Raw genomic sequence first — 16585 nt, 5'->3', positions numbered from 1 at the left:
ACCACAGGGGGAACTCGCTCCCAGGATCCCCCCCACCCCGAGCCGGGCTGTCCCCGGGCAACAGAGCGCAGCGGGTCCAAGACCCCGCTTGGAGGAGAAGGGGCGAGCAGGGGGCGGTGCAGGCAGCGGTGCGGCAGCAGGGCGCACGGGCAGGTGCCGGTGCGGGCAGCGCGAGGGGCGGAGCCGGCGAAAGGCGGCGGCGCGGTCCCTCCTCCCGGGCGGGGCGGTGGCCGGTAGTCCCGGAGCGCTGCCGCCGCGTGGAGTCGCGCTGCCCGCTCCGCAGCTCACCCCGAGCCGTGCCCCGGCGGGCCCGGCGGTCGCGGGGATGGGCGCGGGGTTGTGAGGGCGGCGTGAGCCGTGGCCATGGGGAACATCTCCTCCAACATCTCCGCCTTCCAGTCCCTGCACATCGTCATGCTGGGCCTGGACTCGGCGGGGAAGACCACGGTGCTTTACCGGTTGAAGTTTAACGAGTTCGTCAATACCGTGCCCACCATCGGTTTCAACACGGAGAAGATCCGGCTGAGCAACGGGACGGCCAAGGGCATCAGTTGCCACTTTTGGGACGTGGGTGGTCAGGAGAAGCTGCGCCCGCTCTGGAAGTCCTACAGCCGCTGCACCGATGGCATCATCTACGTGGTGGACTCAGTAGACGTGGACCGGCTGGAGGAAGCCAAAACAGAGCTGCACAAGGTGACCAAGTTCGCCGAGAACCAGGGCACCCCGCTGCTGGTCATCGCCAACAAGCAGGACCTGCCCAAGTCCCTGCCAGTGGCCGAGATCGAGAAGCAGCTGGCGCTCCATGAGCTGACCCCTTCCACCACCTACCACATCCAGCCCGCCTGCGCTATCATCGGCGAGGGGCTCACGGAGGGCATGGACAAGCTCTACGAGATGATCCTGAAGCGGAGGAAGTCCCTCAAGCAGAAGAAGAAGCGGTAGAAGCCCCGCAGACGCGGGGAGGGATAGGGAAGCAGACAAAGGAACCGAGGGGGAGAGAGAACCAAAGCGATTCTTTTGGGTTTTAATTGCTATTATTATTTTTTTTTCTTCCTTTATTTTTTTTTCCTTCTCCTTTCCAAATGAAAAGACAATAGTGGTGATGACAAAGCCGCCTCTGCCAGCCAAGCCCAGATCCCGGCTGCGGGCGAGAGAGCCGGGATCTCCTCCCCTCTCCCCCGCCCCTTTCCGTGGACCACCGTGCTCCCCGGGGCCCGATCCGGACCTCTGGGCCCCCGGGTCGGGCTGGAAACATGGCTGAGGGGGTCAGACCCCCCCTCCGCCCTTCGGGACCACCGAGCTTTTGTGTGCCGTGGGCGAACAGGGCAGGACCCTGTTGAAGTGCATTTTGAGAGAAGCCCGACGTGCTTCTGGATCTTTAACGTGGACATTTTGGGGTGCGGGAGAGGGGAGTGTAGTAGGGATGTGGTGGGGAGGGATGGATGCTAAAGGGGGGCGGGGAGGGGGCGTCGAAGGCAGCGCCCGGGCTCGGCAAGGTTAGCGGTGAGGGAACTGCCATCCCTGCATTCCTCCCCGCGCTTGTCTGTGGGAAGGGGTGTCGAAAGCAGGAAGGGGGGTTGGACCAGCACAAAATGTCTGTGTGGTTGATGGGTAAGGGAACACGCCCCTCTTTCTCCCCCCCACCCCCGGCTGGTGTTTTAGGATGCGAATGGACAGACAGCCTACAGGCTGGGGGGTTATAAGGCTGCGGCGCCGGGCATGCTTAGCGGCTGCTGGTGCTGAGCTTTAAGCTATTTGCTTAAAAAAAAATTAAAAAAGGAGGGGGGGGGGGGGGGGGGGCGTGGGGTTTGTGTAACGCTGCTGGAAGCGTTGGGGGTTTGTCCAGGAGTCCCCCTTCTCAAAAGCTCAGTTGTGCCATCTTCCAAAGTGAAGCCCCGAGCAGGTTTTTATTGTGCCCAGGCAGAGAGGTGTGCTCCAAGGTGCTATTTGCTCCAGCTGGGGTGATCCAAACTAGGGGTTACTCAGTAAAAACAAACAAAAAGCAAGCTTTGTGGTACCACTGTGCTGCTCTGCAATTGGTGCAAGAGGTCAGGGCAGCGCTTGCTAAATGTAGGTTTTTGGCGGGGATCATGGCAGGGCAGGACAGACGGATGGCTGCTGGCACTGCCTGCTGAGATGACCAGAGCTTGCAAAAGTTTTTCTGGAAAGGGACTCGGCAGCGCCGGGAAAATGGCAGGGTGTAAAGAAACATGGGTGGGGGGGCAGGGGGACAGCATGAGGGGTGTTAGTTTTTTTTATAGAGATTTAAACCCAAATCAAAGCAGAGCGCCCCTTGCTGCCAGCAGTAGCTGTGGGCTGCCTGCTGAGCACCCAGGGCAGGGTCAGGTCCTGCTGTGTCCTTCTGCGGGTGGACATTTTGGTACCTGGTTGGTTCTGAGGTCCTAGGGACCAAAAGCCATTTGCTGTCTGTGTTTTGGCCTGGGACCCAGCTCTATGGAGGAGAAAACCAAGGTCCTGGCTTTCATGCTGCCCTCAGGGGCCAAATACCCTGGATTTTGAGCCATGCAATCTGGCAGGATTTTCTGGTGATTTTACACCAGCCTTCCTGTTCGAAAATCCCTTCCCAGAGCAGCCAAGGAGAAACCACTAAGCAGACAAAAGAAAAATGCCCTCTGGGTTTCAGGGAGTTGATTCTCACCTTGCAGCAATGAGCGTGACACCTTCCAAATAGCGTTTTGTTTTGGTTTTCTTTTCGTTAGGAAACAAATGCTGCAGCCAAGTAGTATTTCTCTTCTTGTGGGGTTTGAGTTCCCAACACGAGTCCTGACTTGTGCGCTGAGTGGGCTGGTCCCATCAGTTCAGGTGGCTCTGTTCCCGCTTCCTTGGGTTTTCTTTGCTTTGTCTTCACCTCCAACACTGGTACTTGCTGTCGAGAGAGAGAAAAAGAAAAGCATATTTTTGATGCCACAGAAGCCACATGCATTAACCCCTTTTTTTGTGGAGAGACCCATTTTAGAGGCAAAATATAAAGCTATGTTTTTCCCACCAACTCAGAGGTGACCAGGTTTTAAAAATGACAAGTGGAGGCTATTTAGCTGTGGGTTTTGCCTCCTTGCTGTCAAGATGTAGATCTTGGTTTGGCAAATGGGGGTTGGTTACCACCAGCTCAGCTGAGCATCCCCTTGGTTTTGGTTGAAATGGCTGGTTTTCAGCAGAGCCCTTAAGCCTGCGCTGACCTGGCAGCATGTGCTTGAAGGTTCAGCTGAGCCAGGTGGGATGCTGTGGCAGTGCTGTTCCCACCAACTCTGCTTTCTGCAATAATTAAAAAGACTTTTCCAATTAGTAGCTAATGGCTTCCATGGTATTTCTGTAACATTTCGCAACCGTATGCTGATTTTCCCTGTATGAAGATGTGTGTTGCCTGCAGTGGGCTAGAAGAAGAGGTGCCACAGCAAAACAGCAATTAAGGGAAAATACTGGGGTTGTTGCTCTGAAAACAAGCTGGGCTTTTTACAAGGTTGTGTGTCTTCTCTAAATATGTTTGAATGACAATTTTTTTTTAATAAGCAGCTGTCATGAGGTACCAGTCTCATTTCCCCAGGTACCTCTGCAGTGTTCCCATCAGTGTTGGATATCCTGCTGCCCCTGTCCCTACCCTTGCCATTGTCCATCAGTCTCTGTTCCTCCTGTCTTTTCTTCTTTTTTTTTTTTAAAGATGCAGACATAATGATGCTGTGAACTGAAATAAATTATTTATACAACGAAAGGGCCTGATAAAAAAAAAGGTGGTGTTCTGCTTATTTCTCAATATCAGTGCTGCATTTTACAGTTGGTTCTTGTTGCATGTTATGAAGGAGGTTGCTGCTGCCTCCCCAGAGAGAGGAGACTTGGGCATGGGGACAGAGAAGTGACCTGCTCAGGATCACTCTGCACCCTGCAGCATGCTGGCACAGGTCTGTCGCATGGCATCCTTCTGCAGCGTGTCCCTCTAGGACATGGGGAACATCGACAGTTTTGCAGTTACTGAAATCTGAGCTCTTTTGCAGATCACTTAATTTCTCTGCATTTCTGCTGCTGTCCATGAAATGAGAGAATACTGTTCGGTGTGGGTATTTTCATCCCTCACCTCTTTTTATTTTAAATCTTTATGAAGGAGGTGATCACCCCATGCACAGCACTTGGAGGAGGGAGTGAAAAAGTTTTGGTTTTGCTCTTGGTGTGGCTTTTTTTACTGCGTGGCCTCAGGCAAGCAGTTGGGGTGGCAGGGAGCCAGGTCTGCAGGGGTTAAAGCACCAGGCGGGTGGTTGGGAGCAGGATGCTGCAGAGCTGGAGGCTGCATCTGCTCCTGGGTGGCTGCTGACACAGGAAACACAGGGTGACATTTTGGAGAGGAGAGCCAGAGCCAGGTGGTAAACGACTTTTTCTGTCTTTTTAAAATGATGACACGGCAGCCGGAGAGGAAATGATGAGCCCAATCCATGAAAGCGTGATTTGGCAGGGCTTGCGAGTGCTTCTCCTGCTCTGGGCTCCTCTCTGCTTCCCAGGTGGAACCGCTGGTTTTGAGGGTGCAAAGCACCCATGTGAGAGGACATGCTGTCTGTCTGTCTGCTTTGCCCGCCCGTGGGGCTCTAGAGGGTTACAAGACCTCTGAATGAACCTAAAGGCTTTTCCAGTGATGCAGTTACTGAGCTACTTATCAAGTCTGTTGATGCATGCCCAGAAATCACTTGAAGCTGAGTTGGACAGTGATCCGTAGCATTTGAGGATTGAGCTGCTGAGTCCTCAGCTGCCTCGTGACCGTATGGAGATCCTCTGAAAGGTACAGTTCCCCACAGGCTCCTTCCTCACACAGAGCATCACCAGTGGGTTCCCGTCTCTGCCACATGTGTGGTATGGTGGACAGCATGATCTGGTCCAGCGCTCCTGAAGATGCTTCTGGCCATCGCTTTCCTTTGTGCCTCCAGCCCCGTTTTCCAGGCAGTGTGCAGGACATCATAAATTTCTCCTGGCTTGTGTTTCATGGATCTGAAAACCCAGGAGCAGATGCTGCAGTGCCTGCACCTTCCTTAGTGTGAAGGGATTTGTTCTCACCAATCCCACCCCATGGGAATCAATTTATGGGAGTTTTCCTGCTAGCACGGAGTTGTGCACACTGGCATTGTGTCCCTGTACAGTCTTATCTATGCACAAGAGAGCCTGGAACTGGGTTCCTTGGGCACACAGGCTGACTTGCTGTGCCCACACAGAGCTGGGGGGGCCTTCCTCCTCCTCCTGGTTTTATGGGAGGGGGAACCATCCCTGTGCCTATGATAGAGGAAGAGAAACAGCCAGAAGGGTTTGGTTGCAGGTTTTGAGAGGCTGTGACTTCGTATATGACTGTGCAACTGGATCTACCCCTCAGGCTGAGCTGGGATGTCTCAGTTTATTTTACTGCCAAAGCCACTGGCTTGCGGGAAGGGGCAGAACGGATTGTGTCTTCTTGCAAGCAAAGCTCCTTGTGCCTCGAGTTGCAAGGACAGACATCCTCCTTCAAGCCACACAGCCTCTCCTCCTGGCCAGAGAGTGCTTTTGTCAGCGGGAGTTTTTGTGTGTTTAGGCCGGTTGTCATGAACACATTGCACAAGGAGCTTGCTGACCTTGCGGTGCCCTGAAGCAGCATGCTGGCCATGATTTATGCTGCCGCACCATCTTCCTGAGCAGGCAGTTGAGTGAAACAGTGAGTGATGCTGGAGCTGCGGATCCTAGACTGATCTTCAGGGACCCTTGTGGCATGTGGAGCCCAGGCTACTGAGGATGCTGCCCCAGCATGGGACCAGCCGGGAGAAAAAACGGTTGGGCTGTCAGCTGTACCAGCTCTCTGAAAGCATGTAATAGGAGCTGGTGAGAAGGATCTGCAGCTTTTCAAACGGCAGAAAAGGCAAGAAGAGAATAGAACAGAGCTGGGGTCTAGCTGGGAGCAGCAGGAGATGAGGTCGGGACAGAAATAAAGAGAGATGAGCTACCAGCATGTCCCTCACCACTTCTCTGCAGGTCCCTGACATACCCCCCTGTGATGGCCACCAAGGGAGGGCTGTTGAGCAATCTCCACTTGCTCTCATGGACAACGGTGCTTCAAACACCCTCCAATGGCTTGGCATGTCCCATGTTTTCATGCACATAACTTCATGATATGTTCACCCCAAGAGCTCTGCAGCCTCTCTTCTGCAGGTTCTCCTCCTGCCTTGCCTCTTGATATGTCAGCTACACAGGTCCTTTTCCCTCTCTTTCCCCAGTTTGCCTTGTTAAGCTAAATACCTATGCTTTCTTTCAAAGGGCCCTTGCCTCCCAAGTAAGTATCTTAAAAAGGATCGTCTTGGTTAACGTAATTCACATGGCGCTGAATCCTGGAAGTGTGGTGTAATGCAAAGAGAACTATTTCTTTGCACAGCACAAGGTACTTGGGGTCAAGGTTTGGGTGGGGTGAGGATGGCCGTCTCTTTAAAATGGCCTTTGAACCATTACAAGAAGAAAAAGAAAATCTCACACTGATTGAAACTTGGACCCCATTTGCTTTGTTTTCATTCAGTCAGCTCCATCCTAGAACTTCTTCAACATGAACTACTGCAAAATCACGTGTACTTTTTGTCTGAGCAGAAAAAGGCGACTTCTGGGAGTCACATCTGCAGGACACTAGGCACTTCACACACATATCATGCCAAAAAAAAAGATAGTGCTTGCCTACTAGAGCAAAATTGAGACATTTCAGCATACGCATATTCTTATTGAGGATAATTCAAGGTGACTAGGGAATATGGAGAGCACAGCCTGGGAATATTTGCTCTAATAAACCATTCTGTTTATTTCAGCTTAGCTTGTGTTTGCTTCCCCTAGATAGCGGAGTGAGATTGAAGGGATGAAAGCTTACAAAAAAGAGCAACTGTCCAGCAACTACATTAAAACACTGGTGGAAAGTGAGTTATGAAGCCTATAAATCTCTGAGGTGTTCACACTGGAGCTATACCCAGACCAGAAATAATCCCATGTGCCTAATGACTCTCTTGTCCTCCCTCCCTGACAGCCTTGACTAATGACATCTTATGGCTTCCAAAAATTCAGCAGCATGAGAGGAGTTTATGAGAAGGGCTACTGTCAACTTACAAAGTTTCTTGTGATCCCGCAGTGCTGAGGCTGGAGTATTCCCAAAAGTTGGTGTCCAGGGAGACAGGCACACCTGAAGGTCCTCATCCCACTTGGTGTTACTTCCAAGTCTGTATTTCAGTACTGGAAAAGAGAGCAGGACACAAAGTTAGGTCTCAATGCAGTTCTTCAGTCTCTGCCACCAACTCCTGTGTAACCCTGGTCACGCCACTTTAGACGCCTCCATGTTTCTTTTCCACATGTGTAAAAGAAGGTCGCCAACATTTTGTTTACTCCCAAGGCTAAAGGAATAAATTGGTGGTGTGATACTCAGATCCCCATACTGAAGATGTTAAAGCTGCAGGATTGTCCTCTACGTGGTGAGGAAAAGGGTTGAATGGTGCTTGGGTGGGGGAAGATTGCTGCAGGTCCGGGTGCTCCTGCTTGCCCTGTGGGCAGAAGAACAGTGTCAGGGCTGAGTGCCTCCGTTCAGCATTCAGCTGAACTTTATTTTATGATCTGTGGCTCTCTGAAACCCTCCAGCCGTATCCTCCAAGTTATGACTGCAGGAGGGAAGTTAATAACGTGTTTTAAACCCTCAGCCCCTGAGCTCCCCAGCAGCTGCAGGGACAGTAATGAAGTCCTGCAGGCAGAGGGGGTGGCATGGAGGCTCCTGTCACCGCTGCAGCACCGTGCCAGCTGTGAACAGGCCATCTCTCCAGGGCTGGAGGCAGCTCAGGACCCTGCAGATCCACCCACACAGAGGCAAAAGACCAGTGTGGCAATAGGAAACGGGAACACAAGGCAATTGTTCTGCTGGTTAATGTTTAAATAGCTCTCGGAAAGCCCCCTCCCTTGCCGCATGCACTCTCTGACAAGGGGGCCCTTTCAAGTCTTTGGCAACTTCCCCGTCCTTTGGCTTCTGCTGCTGGTTTAATGTGTCTAAAGGCAGAATGGAGGATGGCAATGCTGCAGCTTTGCAATGTTTTCTTGCCCATCACATCTTCCCAGGATGGACCACACTCTTTCCCAGCCAGCCTAAAAAAACACCTGATCGCTTAGAAGGAAGGATCTGTTAGAGCTAGTTGGTGCCAAGATGACAATGGGTTGTGGGAAAACAAACAAACAAACACACACACACACATTTCATCACCCAAAACCCAACAACCAAAAATAATGACCCACCACTCATACACCATTCTTAGAGTGTGAATTTGGTTGTTCCCCATCCAGCCTAGCTAGTGACAGCCACATCTCCAGAAAAAATGGCCTTTAGTCTTCCTCGTGCAGCTGCATAGGTCTTTGTCTCCCATGCATAGCCGTGGTAGCATCTGGTGGTCCCAGAGAGGTGGGAGACCCTACTGATGTCTCCCCACAAACCTCAGTCCAGCCCTGGGACTTGCTGCATTTCTTCTGGGGCTTCCAGCAGCCCTAGGACATCTAAGGCTGGGAATGGGGCAAGGATGGTTTAAAATAATCTCCTTCCAGTTTTGCCTGCAGCTCCTGGCACCAAAGCCAACCATCTTCCCACCCAGCCCAGCTTCTCCTAAGGTGCTGCCCACCTCCATCTTTTCATCACAAGGGTGCGATGCAAAGAGTTCTATGATGATTTGTCCCTCACCAGGTGCAAAACATCATGCAGGACAAATAACCCATCTGGGGCATCCTCTTCCCTCTCCTTCCTGCCTCGTTGTAAAACTCAATTAGAGCAAAGCTGGTTGGGGGCAGGGGGTGGGAGGTCAAAACTGTTTGTTAAACCTCAGCATCAGCATTTCTTTTCAGCCTGGCTGCTCTGTGTCCCTGGTAACTGCTGGGGTGTAATGGGTGAAAACAGAATTGTGATTGCAGGCAAGGAAGTCCTGGTGTGACAATGTGTTTGAAGAGAGCGGTGGAGCATGAGAAGGCCATAAACCCATCTGGAGGTCTTCGAAGGGGCTGGTTTGGGAAAAACCAGCCCTGCTGGAGTTCTAGCAATGTGGCCTGAGGATTTATAACCTCTGAGGATGCTCTGAGCTGAGCAGAGCCTGTACTGGCTCATTTTAAGCTAAAAATTGGCTTAGGTCTGTATGAGGGACAGCCTGGGAGAAGAGGGCTTGTGGTCAATGAGTAATGTCCTCATCCCCCACCTCCTCCCCACACCAGCCTCACTGCAGGGCTGGAGCACAGGAGCCTCCTGAGGCAGCAAATGAATGGGTTGCTAACACCAAGAGTTGATGTTTATCATGCTGTTCCCCATGGGAGACTTGGGTGCCCAACGCTCCTTTATTTTTAGCTAGGTAACAGAGAGAGTGACGCAGAAAGATGGGAGGGAGAAGGAGGGGCTGTGTCTGCTGAGACAGCAGCAATGTTCAAGTTCCCTATGTGTAATTATTTGCAAATAAGTCCTGGGTATGTTTTCATATGTATACATACGTATATAAAAGTTTCTATCCAATCTATGTTCTGTTTTTTAAGTATCTATAATTGCACACAGGGAGAGTATACTGCAAATATTTCATTAGCTCTCATGTCACCAGGACCTCCTTTCCCTCAAGGTTTCAGCATCAGCAGGCAGCCATGTACCAGTGCCCCATGGCAGCCCAGGCTTATGCTGGGAGAGAGAAACGCTGGGCTCACTTCAGACACAGGTTGGAGTTGGAAGAGCCTTGTCTTCACCAATGGCTGAAGGATCCTCACCACAGCTTATGAAAGCTGCTTTCCTCCACTGTGGTCTGGCACATGCCTGGTGGCACTGGGATGAGGTGGGAGCCCCATCCCAGCACTGAGCTGACCTGTTCTCTACCAGCTTGTGGGACTCACCAACTCTGTTCCCTTCAAGAGGCCTCTTGCCTACCATGGCTCTGCCTGTTCCTCTTAAATTGAATATTTCTTCTGGTGGTCAGGAGCCTTTTAATTTCCAGCCTACAACTTTTCCCAACCACTTTGTGTCCACTGGCTGCTGTGCCAGTGTTAGCCCTTAGCTCAAGCATCTCCTCCTCCCCACTGGCAATCACAGTTTTCTGAGCCACCATCCTGTAGGATGGGGAAGAACCTTTACACATCCTCACTAAACTGGGTCCTATTTCTGCTCTGAAACCAGAGAGGGTGGAAGAGGGAAATTCAACAAGATAAGAAATCCGGAGTATCCTCCAGACTTGGGCTGGGGCTGCATCAGAGAGCTGGAGGTGGCAGGTATGATTTTTGATGGGCTGGGAAAGGTTAGGTACATTTTGGAGCCTGTTTGCTTGGGCAGATGGGGACAGACCCAAATTTCTACTAAGTCCTGAACTGGGAGTGCTGCAGTGGAGCTACACACAGAGGCAGGAGGGGGAGGGCCACTGAGGTCCCATCGCTACTTGCTCCTGGGCAGACTCAGCCCTGGGAGGTCATGTCTTAGTGATCAATAAAACAGGGTGAGAGAGGCCTCATGCAAAATGTTGGCATCTGTAATGGAGCTGTTTGGAAACCATCCAGTGATCCTCTTCCCTTGCCATCTGAAACCAAGAATTCATCAAAAATAAGCCATTTCATGGAAATGCTGATGGCAAAACGCCACTACGGGGGTGAAAAAAAAGCAAGCTGCAGTGACCTTGGGCATTTGGATAATGCTGAAACAACTTTTCTGGAATGGATCTTGTTCACTTTTAGATGGCTCTTTACTGGAAACTTTTTAAGGCATGTTCTGTTATTAAATATATATATAATGAAACTTACCTTGAAATCTGAGCAGGGTACAAGGAGACCCTATGCTCCATGGCATCACTTATTCCCCAGCACAGCATCTCTGGCCTTTTTCCAGTGAGGTGATGCTCCCTGAGAGCATCCCACCCTGATGCATGTGGGTCCTCTGGCCTCTCTGGGAGGTCCTGCCATCTTCTTCATGGCTTTTTTCTTACTGGATGTCCAGGAGCCTCTGGTATCAGCAGTCCAGAAATCTCAGGAAACTCATGGGAGCAGAAATGGCAGCAGAAGAATTCCTACCCCTTTTCTTCCTTCTCCTAACCTCCTGCCCTGTTGGAGCTCCCTTTATCATGAAATATGCACAAAATTGTTGAGTTTCTAATGATCTGAACTCCCTCAGTCAAGACAAGACTCAGCTTGCAAAGAATGTGAATAATTTATGTGTAGATAATAATGAGAGGGGGAGCATGAAGAAAAAGGAGTTTGTCTTTCATTCCCCTCAGTGCTGCTCCCAAGGCTTTACCTTACACAGAACAGCTACTCCTGATTATCCCAGGTGGACTCATTTACATGGGGACCTTCCTCTGACTCTGTAAGCAGAACCCTCCTTTTGGCTTTAATGCAATCCACCATGGATGCAATTGCTAAACAGGGTGGGAAAGAAAAAAACAATACTTTTCTTCCCAAATTCACCTTAAACCTGTATTCTTTTGCATCCTTGCATACCCTGGATTAGCTTTTCTCTGTAGGTAGGTCCCCAGGAATGATACAGAAATCCAGCTTCCAGCTCCAGCCTTGCAAATGCAGTGACTCACTCGCAAGAAAACTCATTGTGCTGGCATAAGCCAGACGCCCTGACAGTTTTTTTTTCTTTTAGAGAAGCCGTAGCAAGGGCAAATATATAGCTTGTGGAAAAGTATTATGGCAGAAGAACAGCTTCAGTAAACAGATTTAATATATGAAATGTCAGGAGATTTTTGGCTGCGGGAAAATGCCTGGGAGCCTTACACTGTGTGGTGTGACTTTGAGAAGCAGATTCAGTTCTCAGTTCTGTCTAATGTCCTGCAATGTCTAAATGGGGCAAAGGCATGAAAATAATTCAAGATCTACAGCTCAGCTACTCTTTGCAGCAGGGGGAAATGTTGAAAAGGAAAGGGAAAGGGTTTGCAAGTAGGAAATGTAAAACTTCAGTGCATCTTTTCTCTTGATATGAGCTCCCTGGATGTTGCTAAGGGCAGTTCATGTAAAGTCTACTCCTGCTGGCAAAACATAGCTGAAGGCAAGGGAGACCAGCAGGGGTTAGAGCTGGAAAGGTAAATCCACTTTAAAAAGTGCCCTTTTTGGTGAAAGAAATAGTTGTAGCTTCAAGTCTGATTCAGCAAATAATGCAGGGAAATTTCTACAAAGCTCAGACTTTTTTTTTTTTCCTCTCTCCATCTTAAAAGGGACTGATCTGTTTCTTTTCAAAGCAAAGAGAGGTTAAGCCTAAACCTGAATTCCTCACTCCAACGTTTCTTTTTTTCTTGCCCCTGCCTTGGCTTTGCTGTTGATTGGGTGACTCAGAAGAAGAAACCAACTCACACAGATTTTCTCTCCTCCTCATCCTTAACACCTGAGACTAGCAGAGGTGGGGATAGATAGGAGTGAGGTTGGTTTACTGTCCCTGTTCCAAACCTCCCCTTAAGCCAGACCCCACATTAATGGCAAAAGGGTCTAAGGGTTATATCTTCACTGACTGAAATAGGATGGAGTAGGAGCTTTGCAAAGACAGCTCCTAGATAAGCTCATCAAATAGCATGGTAGAGTTATGAGTTAAAACTAGTGGAAAGTTGCATTCTGATTTTAGTTTTTGAATTAAAATTTTAAAGACACTGCTTTGTGAAAATGGGGTGAGCCTCAGGCACGCACAGGCAGGTGCCTCCTCCCTCCTTCATTTCGCCTGTGGATAATGTGCCTTTAATTACTATTAATTACTTAATCACGCTCTCCACGGCTCTGCTTAAGACAACCACATTAATTACTCACAAACAGGCTCTGGACATGTACAAGCCATAACGGACACAGCGAGTCATTTAAATCCTGTCCCCTGCAGGTCTGGCCCCTTCTTGTCCATCTTTCAATTTACCACAGAAGACACAGTTTCTGGTGAGTTGCTCGAGGGCTTGTGTTTGTTTTCTGGACGATTTTCAGGTTGACCTGATGGCCCAAGGTCTTGCTTTGGGGTATTCTCACCTCCTTGGGGATTATCAAGGCATGGAAGATAATTTACAGCAGTTTGACAGTGACATCTCAAGCTCTGGCTCCTGAGAGCATGAAGAAGAGGGGAGTCCCTTCCCTGCCCCGGTGCTTCTCTTTTACCTCAGCTGAGACATGGCCTTCACAGTCATCAGGAGAAATGGGAAGCAAGAAGAGGGAATAAGACCCCAGGATCCTTGCAGAGCCCTGACCAGACTGCAGAGAAGTCCCTGAGCCGGGCTGGGTGGAGCAGGTTCTGCAAGACAAGAGCAATGAGAGACAGAGTGAAAAATTCAGTTTTAATCCTACCATGCTCAGGCCAAACCTAACATCTTTAAGGGAAAGCAGCAAGTCCTAACTGTGGAAGAACTTAAAAACAACAACAAAAAAATCGACTTGCAGAACAAAACACTGACATAATTTCAAATCGACATGGGCTCCAGGCAACAAAATCAATCACAATCACATTTTCTAGGCCATGCTTGGTTGTCAGACACAATCTTAGTGCAGGGTGGGAGGAGGAGTTAAAAATATGATCTTAAATTTGTATGGGTGAAACCAAGAATATCCATGGCTACAGCACCAAGAACCGCACCAGCCAAAACACAAGAAAGCCATGTGGCAACCGTTCCCAAGATGAGAAAGGCAAAAGATTTACAGAAAGCATCAAGGCTTGGTCAAGCTTCTTGGTCCAGTCACCATAGGACTTTATTCCAATAGAGCTTTTTTGGCTTTGCCAAAATGCTTGTGCCAGCATGCTGTCGGTGTATTTACACCCCCTCCGGTGTTGTCCCTGCCAGAGGACTGAAAAACAAATCACTGAGAATCCTTGAGTCCCTCCATCATCCACCATCACTCCCTTTCCCACCTCCCTGACCAACACCAGGGCAGCCAGGAGGAGCTGGGAGGTGTTTCATCTCCACCAAGAGGGTTATTACATCAGCATCCAAAACAGAGACATGTTTGAATCAGTCTGATCATTCTCATGTCCCCAGAAAATTAGCTCTATTAAAAGAAAACAAAGGCAGAAATGCCTCGCAGCCTGGGAAAGCTGACAGCTTTAGAGCCAGCTCTTCTCAGGAGCTCATCTCTTGTGTCATCAGCTCCAGTGCAGAGTGCAGGCAGGGGGTGGATCTGGCAGGGGCTGTGGCTGTGCACGTGTGTGTGTTTCACAACTGTTTCACAACTCTTGGTTGATGGTGTTCTCATAACATTGACTCAATCCTCCCCAATTATAAACAAAACTAGCAAAAGTCTCCTTCCTAGGAAAGAAAAATGATTGGGGTGAGGGGGCTTCCCTGAGCCTACATTGTCTCCAAAAGCATGTCAGGCAGTAATTAATCACTTCAGGGTATTTGCTGATTTGTAATTACCTGCAGTGAAAGGTCTGGCAATACAGTTTGCTATCAATCATCACTGCTATCAGTCACATAGGCTGGGTTACCTCATTACCTGGCTGCTGGTTATTTAAAATGCTAACATTTCAGGTAAAATCTAAACCCTTATATTTAATTTCCAGCATTTCACGTGTTTCATGTCACATTCCTGTTCTAAACACCTCCAGCAAGATCCTCTCCTGACCAGCTGCACAAGAGACTGATTCACAGAGCGAAGATTCCCAGAATCGTGCTTGGTAAAATGCAGTGTTCTTTATGGGCCGATGCAGGGGGGTGCTTTCTCTCCAGGCTGTGCAGACATTTTCTGGTACACATACCGTGAGCATGAGGATTTTACACAGCATTGCAGAATCCATCCTGGCTCCATGCATGCTGTGCAGCAGTCAGTGCTTTTGCAGGGCTGTCACTTCCCTCATGGGTGATACGGGCTCATCCACATGATTCCACTGCTGGTAATCCTATTGGGAGAGCTATGGTATTTAGCAGTTTAGTAAAAGATCCGCATCCCATGGGTAACTTTTCATGCTGAGGACCGCCACCTTCCCTCTCGGATGTCAGAAGGAAAGAGACTTGCAGCCTTCTGGGTGAGATGGCAGATGAAAAGAAGCCAGTACTTAGAATTAAACAAAAACCACCCTAAAAAATAACTCATGAGTTTGATGTTTCAGGATTTTGCAACAGCTTGACTCATCTTTTTTTTTTTTTTTTTTTTTTTTAAATCTAAGGATTTAAAGGAGTCTCTTCTCATGGAGACAAGCAGCAAGATGCCAGGGCGGGATAATCCCCATTGCTACATGGCATGCAGGAATTGCATGGTGGCTGGACGCTGCTCATCCCCAGGGAAGGAGAGGACACAGCCAGCTGGATGTGGCCTCAACCCTAAGTCCAGCTCACTTCAGAAGTGGTTCCTTTTAGTACCATGGGAGATGAGCTGCAGCTGAAGGGAGCCTGTTGGAGTATGGCTCATTCACACTGCCCTGTTGGGTAGGTTGAGAGAAGGGATCCTGCCAAGGCAAGAGCTGCCAACACACACTGATGAGCATGCCTAGACTGCTCTCAGCAGTTTCAGATATTCTCCAGCCCCTTGTTGTCTGAGGAGCTCTGGCTCTGCCAGGCGTAACACTTGGTACGGTGTGATCCCCATGTTCAGCATTGCTGTACCTGCTTCGATCCTGCACAGGGGCTGGAAAGGGGAAGAGAAGACTTGACAAGACTGATAAAATGAAGACTGATAAAATTACTGTCTTGGTCTCAGGAAGATGTCCTCTCCCTAACCCCACCACATATGCCAGCCCTAGGGAGGTTCAGCATCACATTTCCCCAGCTTCAGGGAGTGAAGGAGACAAGTTTTTGAGGTACACTGGACAGGAGGAGCAGCATGTCCTCATGGCAGAGGCAGACTCTGCTGTTGCTTTCTTTGCCTTGTGGGTCACTAGCTCAGAGACAGAACATCGTCCCTGGAGACCCACATCATCCCCCAGCCACCTGGCCTTGCCCAGGGCAAGTTCTTGGGGTAGAGAAAGCACAGGGCTGGATACCAGCATGGATGGATTGGCAGAAGGACCTTGTTGATCTCATCTGGAGTCACCCAGGGAAGGAGAAACCTCTTCCCAGTGGCCCACAGCCCCCCCAGAGGAATGCGAGCTATGCAGGGACCAGAGGTCACTGCAATCAGGCATAGCGAAGGGTGGCTGTAAAAGGGAAAGATAATCCCAATAAATCAGGCTGTGGGAAAAGGAGGAGGGCACAAGTGCACAGAGCTGCAGGAGGATGGTACAAGGTGCTCCCCCCAGGCAGAGGGAGGGGGGATGTGGGGCTAACCTGGGCCTCAGACCAGCCTGGAGATGGGGAATGCAGAACATGGGCAGCACTGTCATGGGGGCAGCATCCACAGAGGGAGAGGTGCTGTGGAGACCGGGAGCCTGGCCAAGGTAAAGGGAGCAAAAAGCATCCATGTGAGGTGGGAAATCTTCTGTTTTCCCTCTGCCAATATTAAAAACAAACAAACAAACAGAACCACAAACCAACCAAACAAACCAACCAAACAAAAAAGAAAATGCAAGGGGAAAAAAACCCAGAAGCTGTGTATTAGGTACAGATGGAAAAAGCCCTCAGAATACCATTTTGCTGTCAGTTTTACGGTATTGTGTTTTATATTATTCCTGTAATGGGAAATGGCATTCTGTATTAACCGGTGAAACGGAAGCCACAAGACT

General features: G+C 49.7%; 1 protein-coding gene and 1 long non-coding RNA gene across 4 annotated transcripts in view; one reads left to right on the top strand and one right to left on the bottom strand.

Moving 5' to 3' along the window:
- The first annotated feature begins 222 nt into the window (after positions 1-222).
- Positions 223-3758, top strand: ARL4C (ARF like GTPase 4C). Its single transcript, XM_065841112.2, has one exon. The coding sequence runs from the start codon at positions 364-366 to the stop codon at positions 940-942; it is 579 nt and encodes a 192-aa protein (XP_065697184.1). The 5' UTR covers positions 223-363; the 3' UTR covers positions 943-3758.
- A 3346-nt stretch (positions 3759-7104) lies between these two features.
- LOC139828453 (uncharacterized) overlaps positions 7105-16585 on the bottom strand; it is a 40386-nt gene continuing 30905 nt past the window's right edge. For 2 of the 3 annotated variants that reach the window (XR_011740055.1, XR_011740056.1), the window contains one exon: positions 9288-13228. This is a non-coding gene — a long non-coding RNA (uncharacterized lncRNA). Of the gene's footprint in view, positions 7222-9287; positions 13229-16585 lie in introns of those variants that run through there. The other variant, XR_011740057.1, reaches the window with a different exon arrangement.

The sequence above is a fragment of the Patagioenas fasciata genome, chromosome 7 (assembly GCF_037038585.1).
Source record: "Patagioenas fasciata isolate bPatFas1 chromosome 7, bPatFas1.hap1, whole genome shotgun sequence".
NCBI classification, from domain to species: Eukaryota; Metazoa; Chordata; class Aves; order Columbiformes; family Columbidae; genus Patagioenas; species Patagioenas fasciata.
The sequence above is the reverse complement of the archived record's forward strand: the minus strand, read 5'-3'. Positions and strand labels throughout refer to the sequence as shown.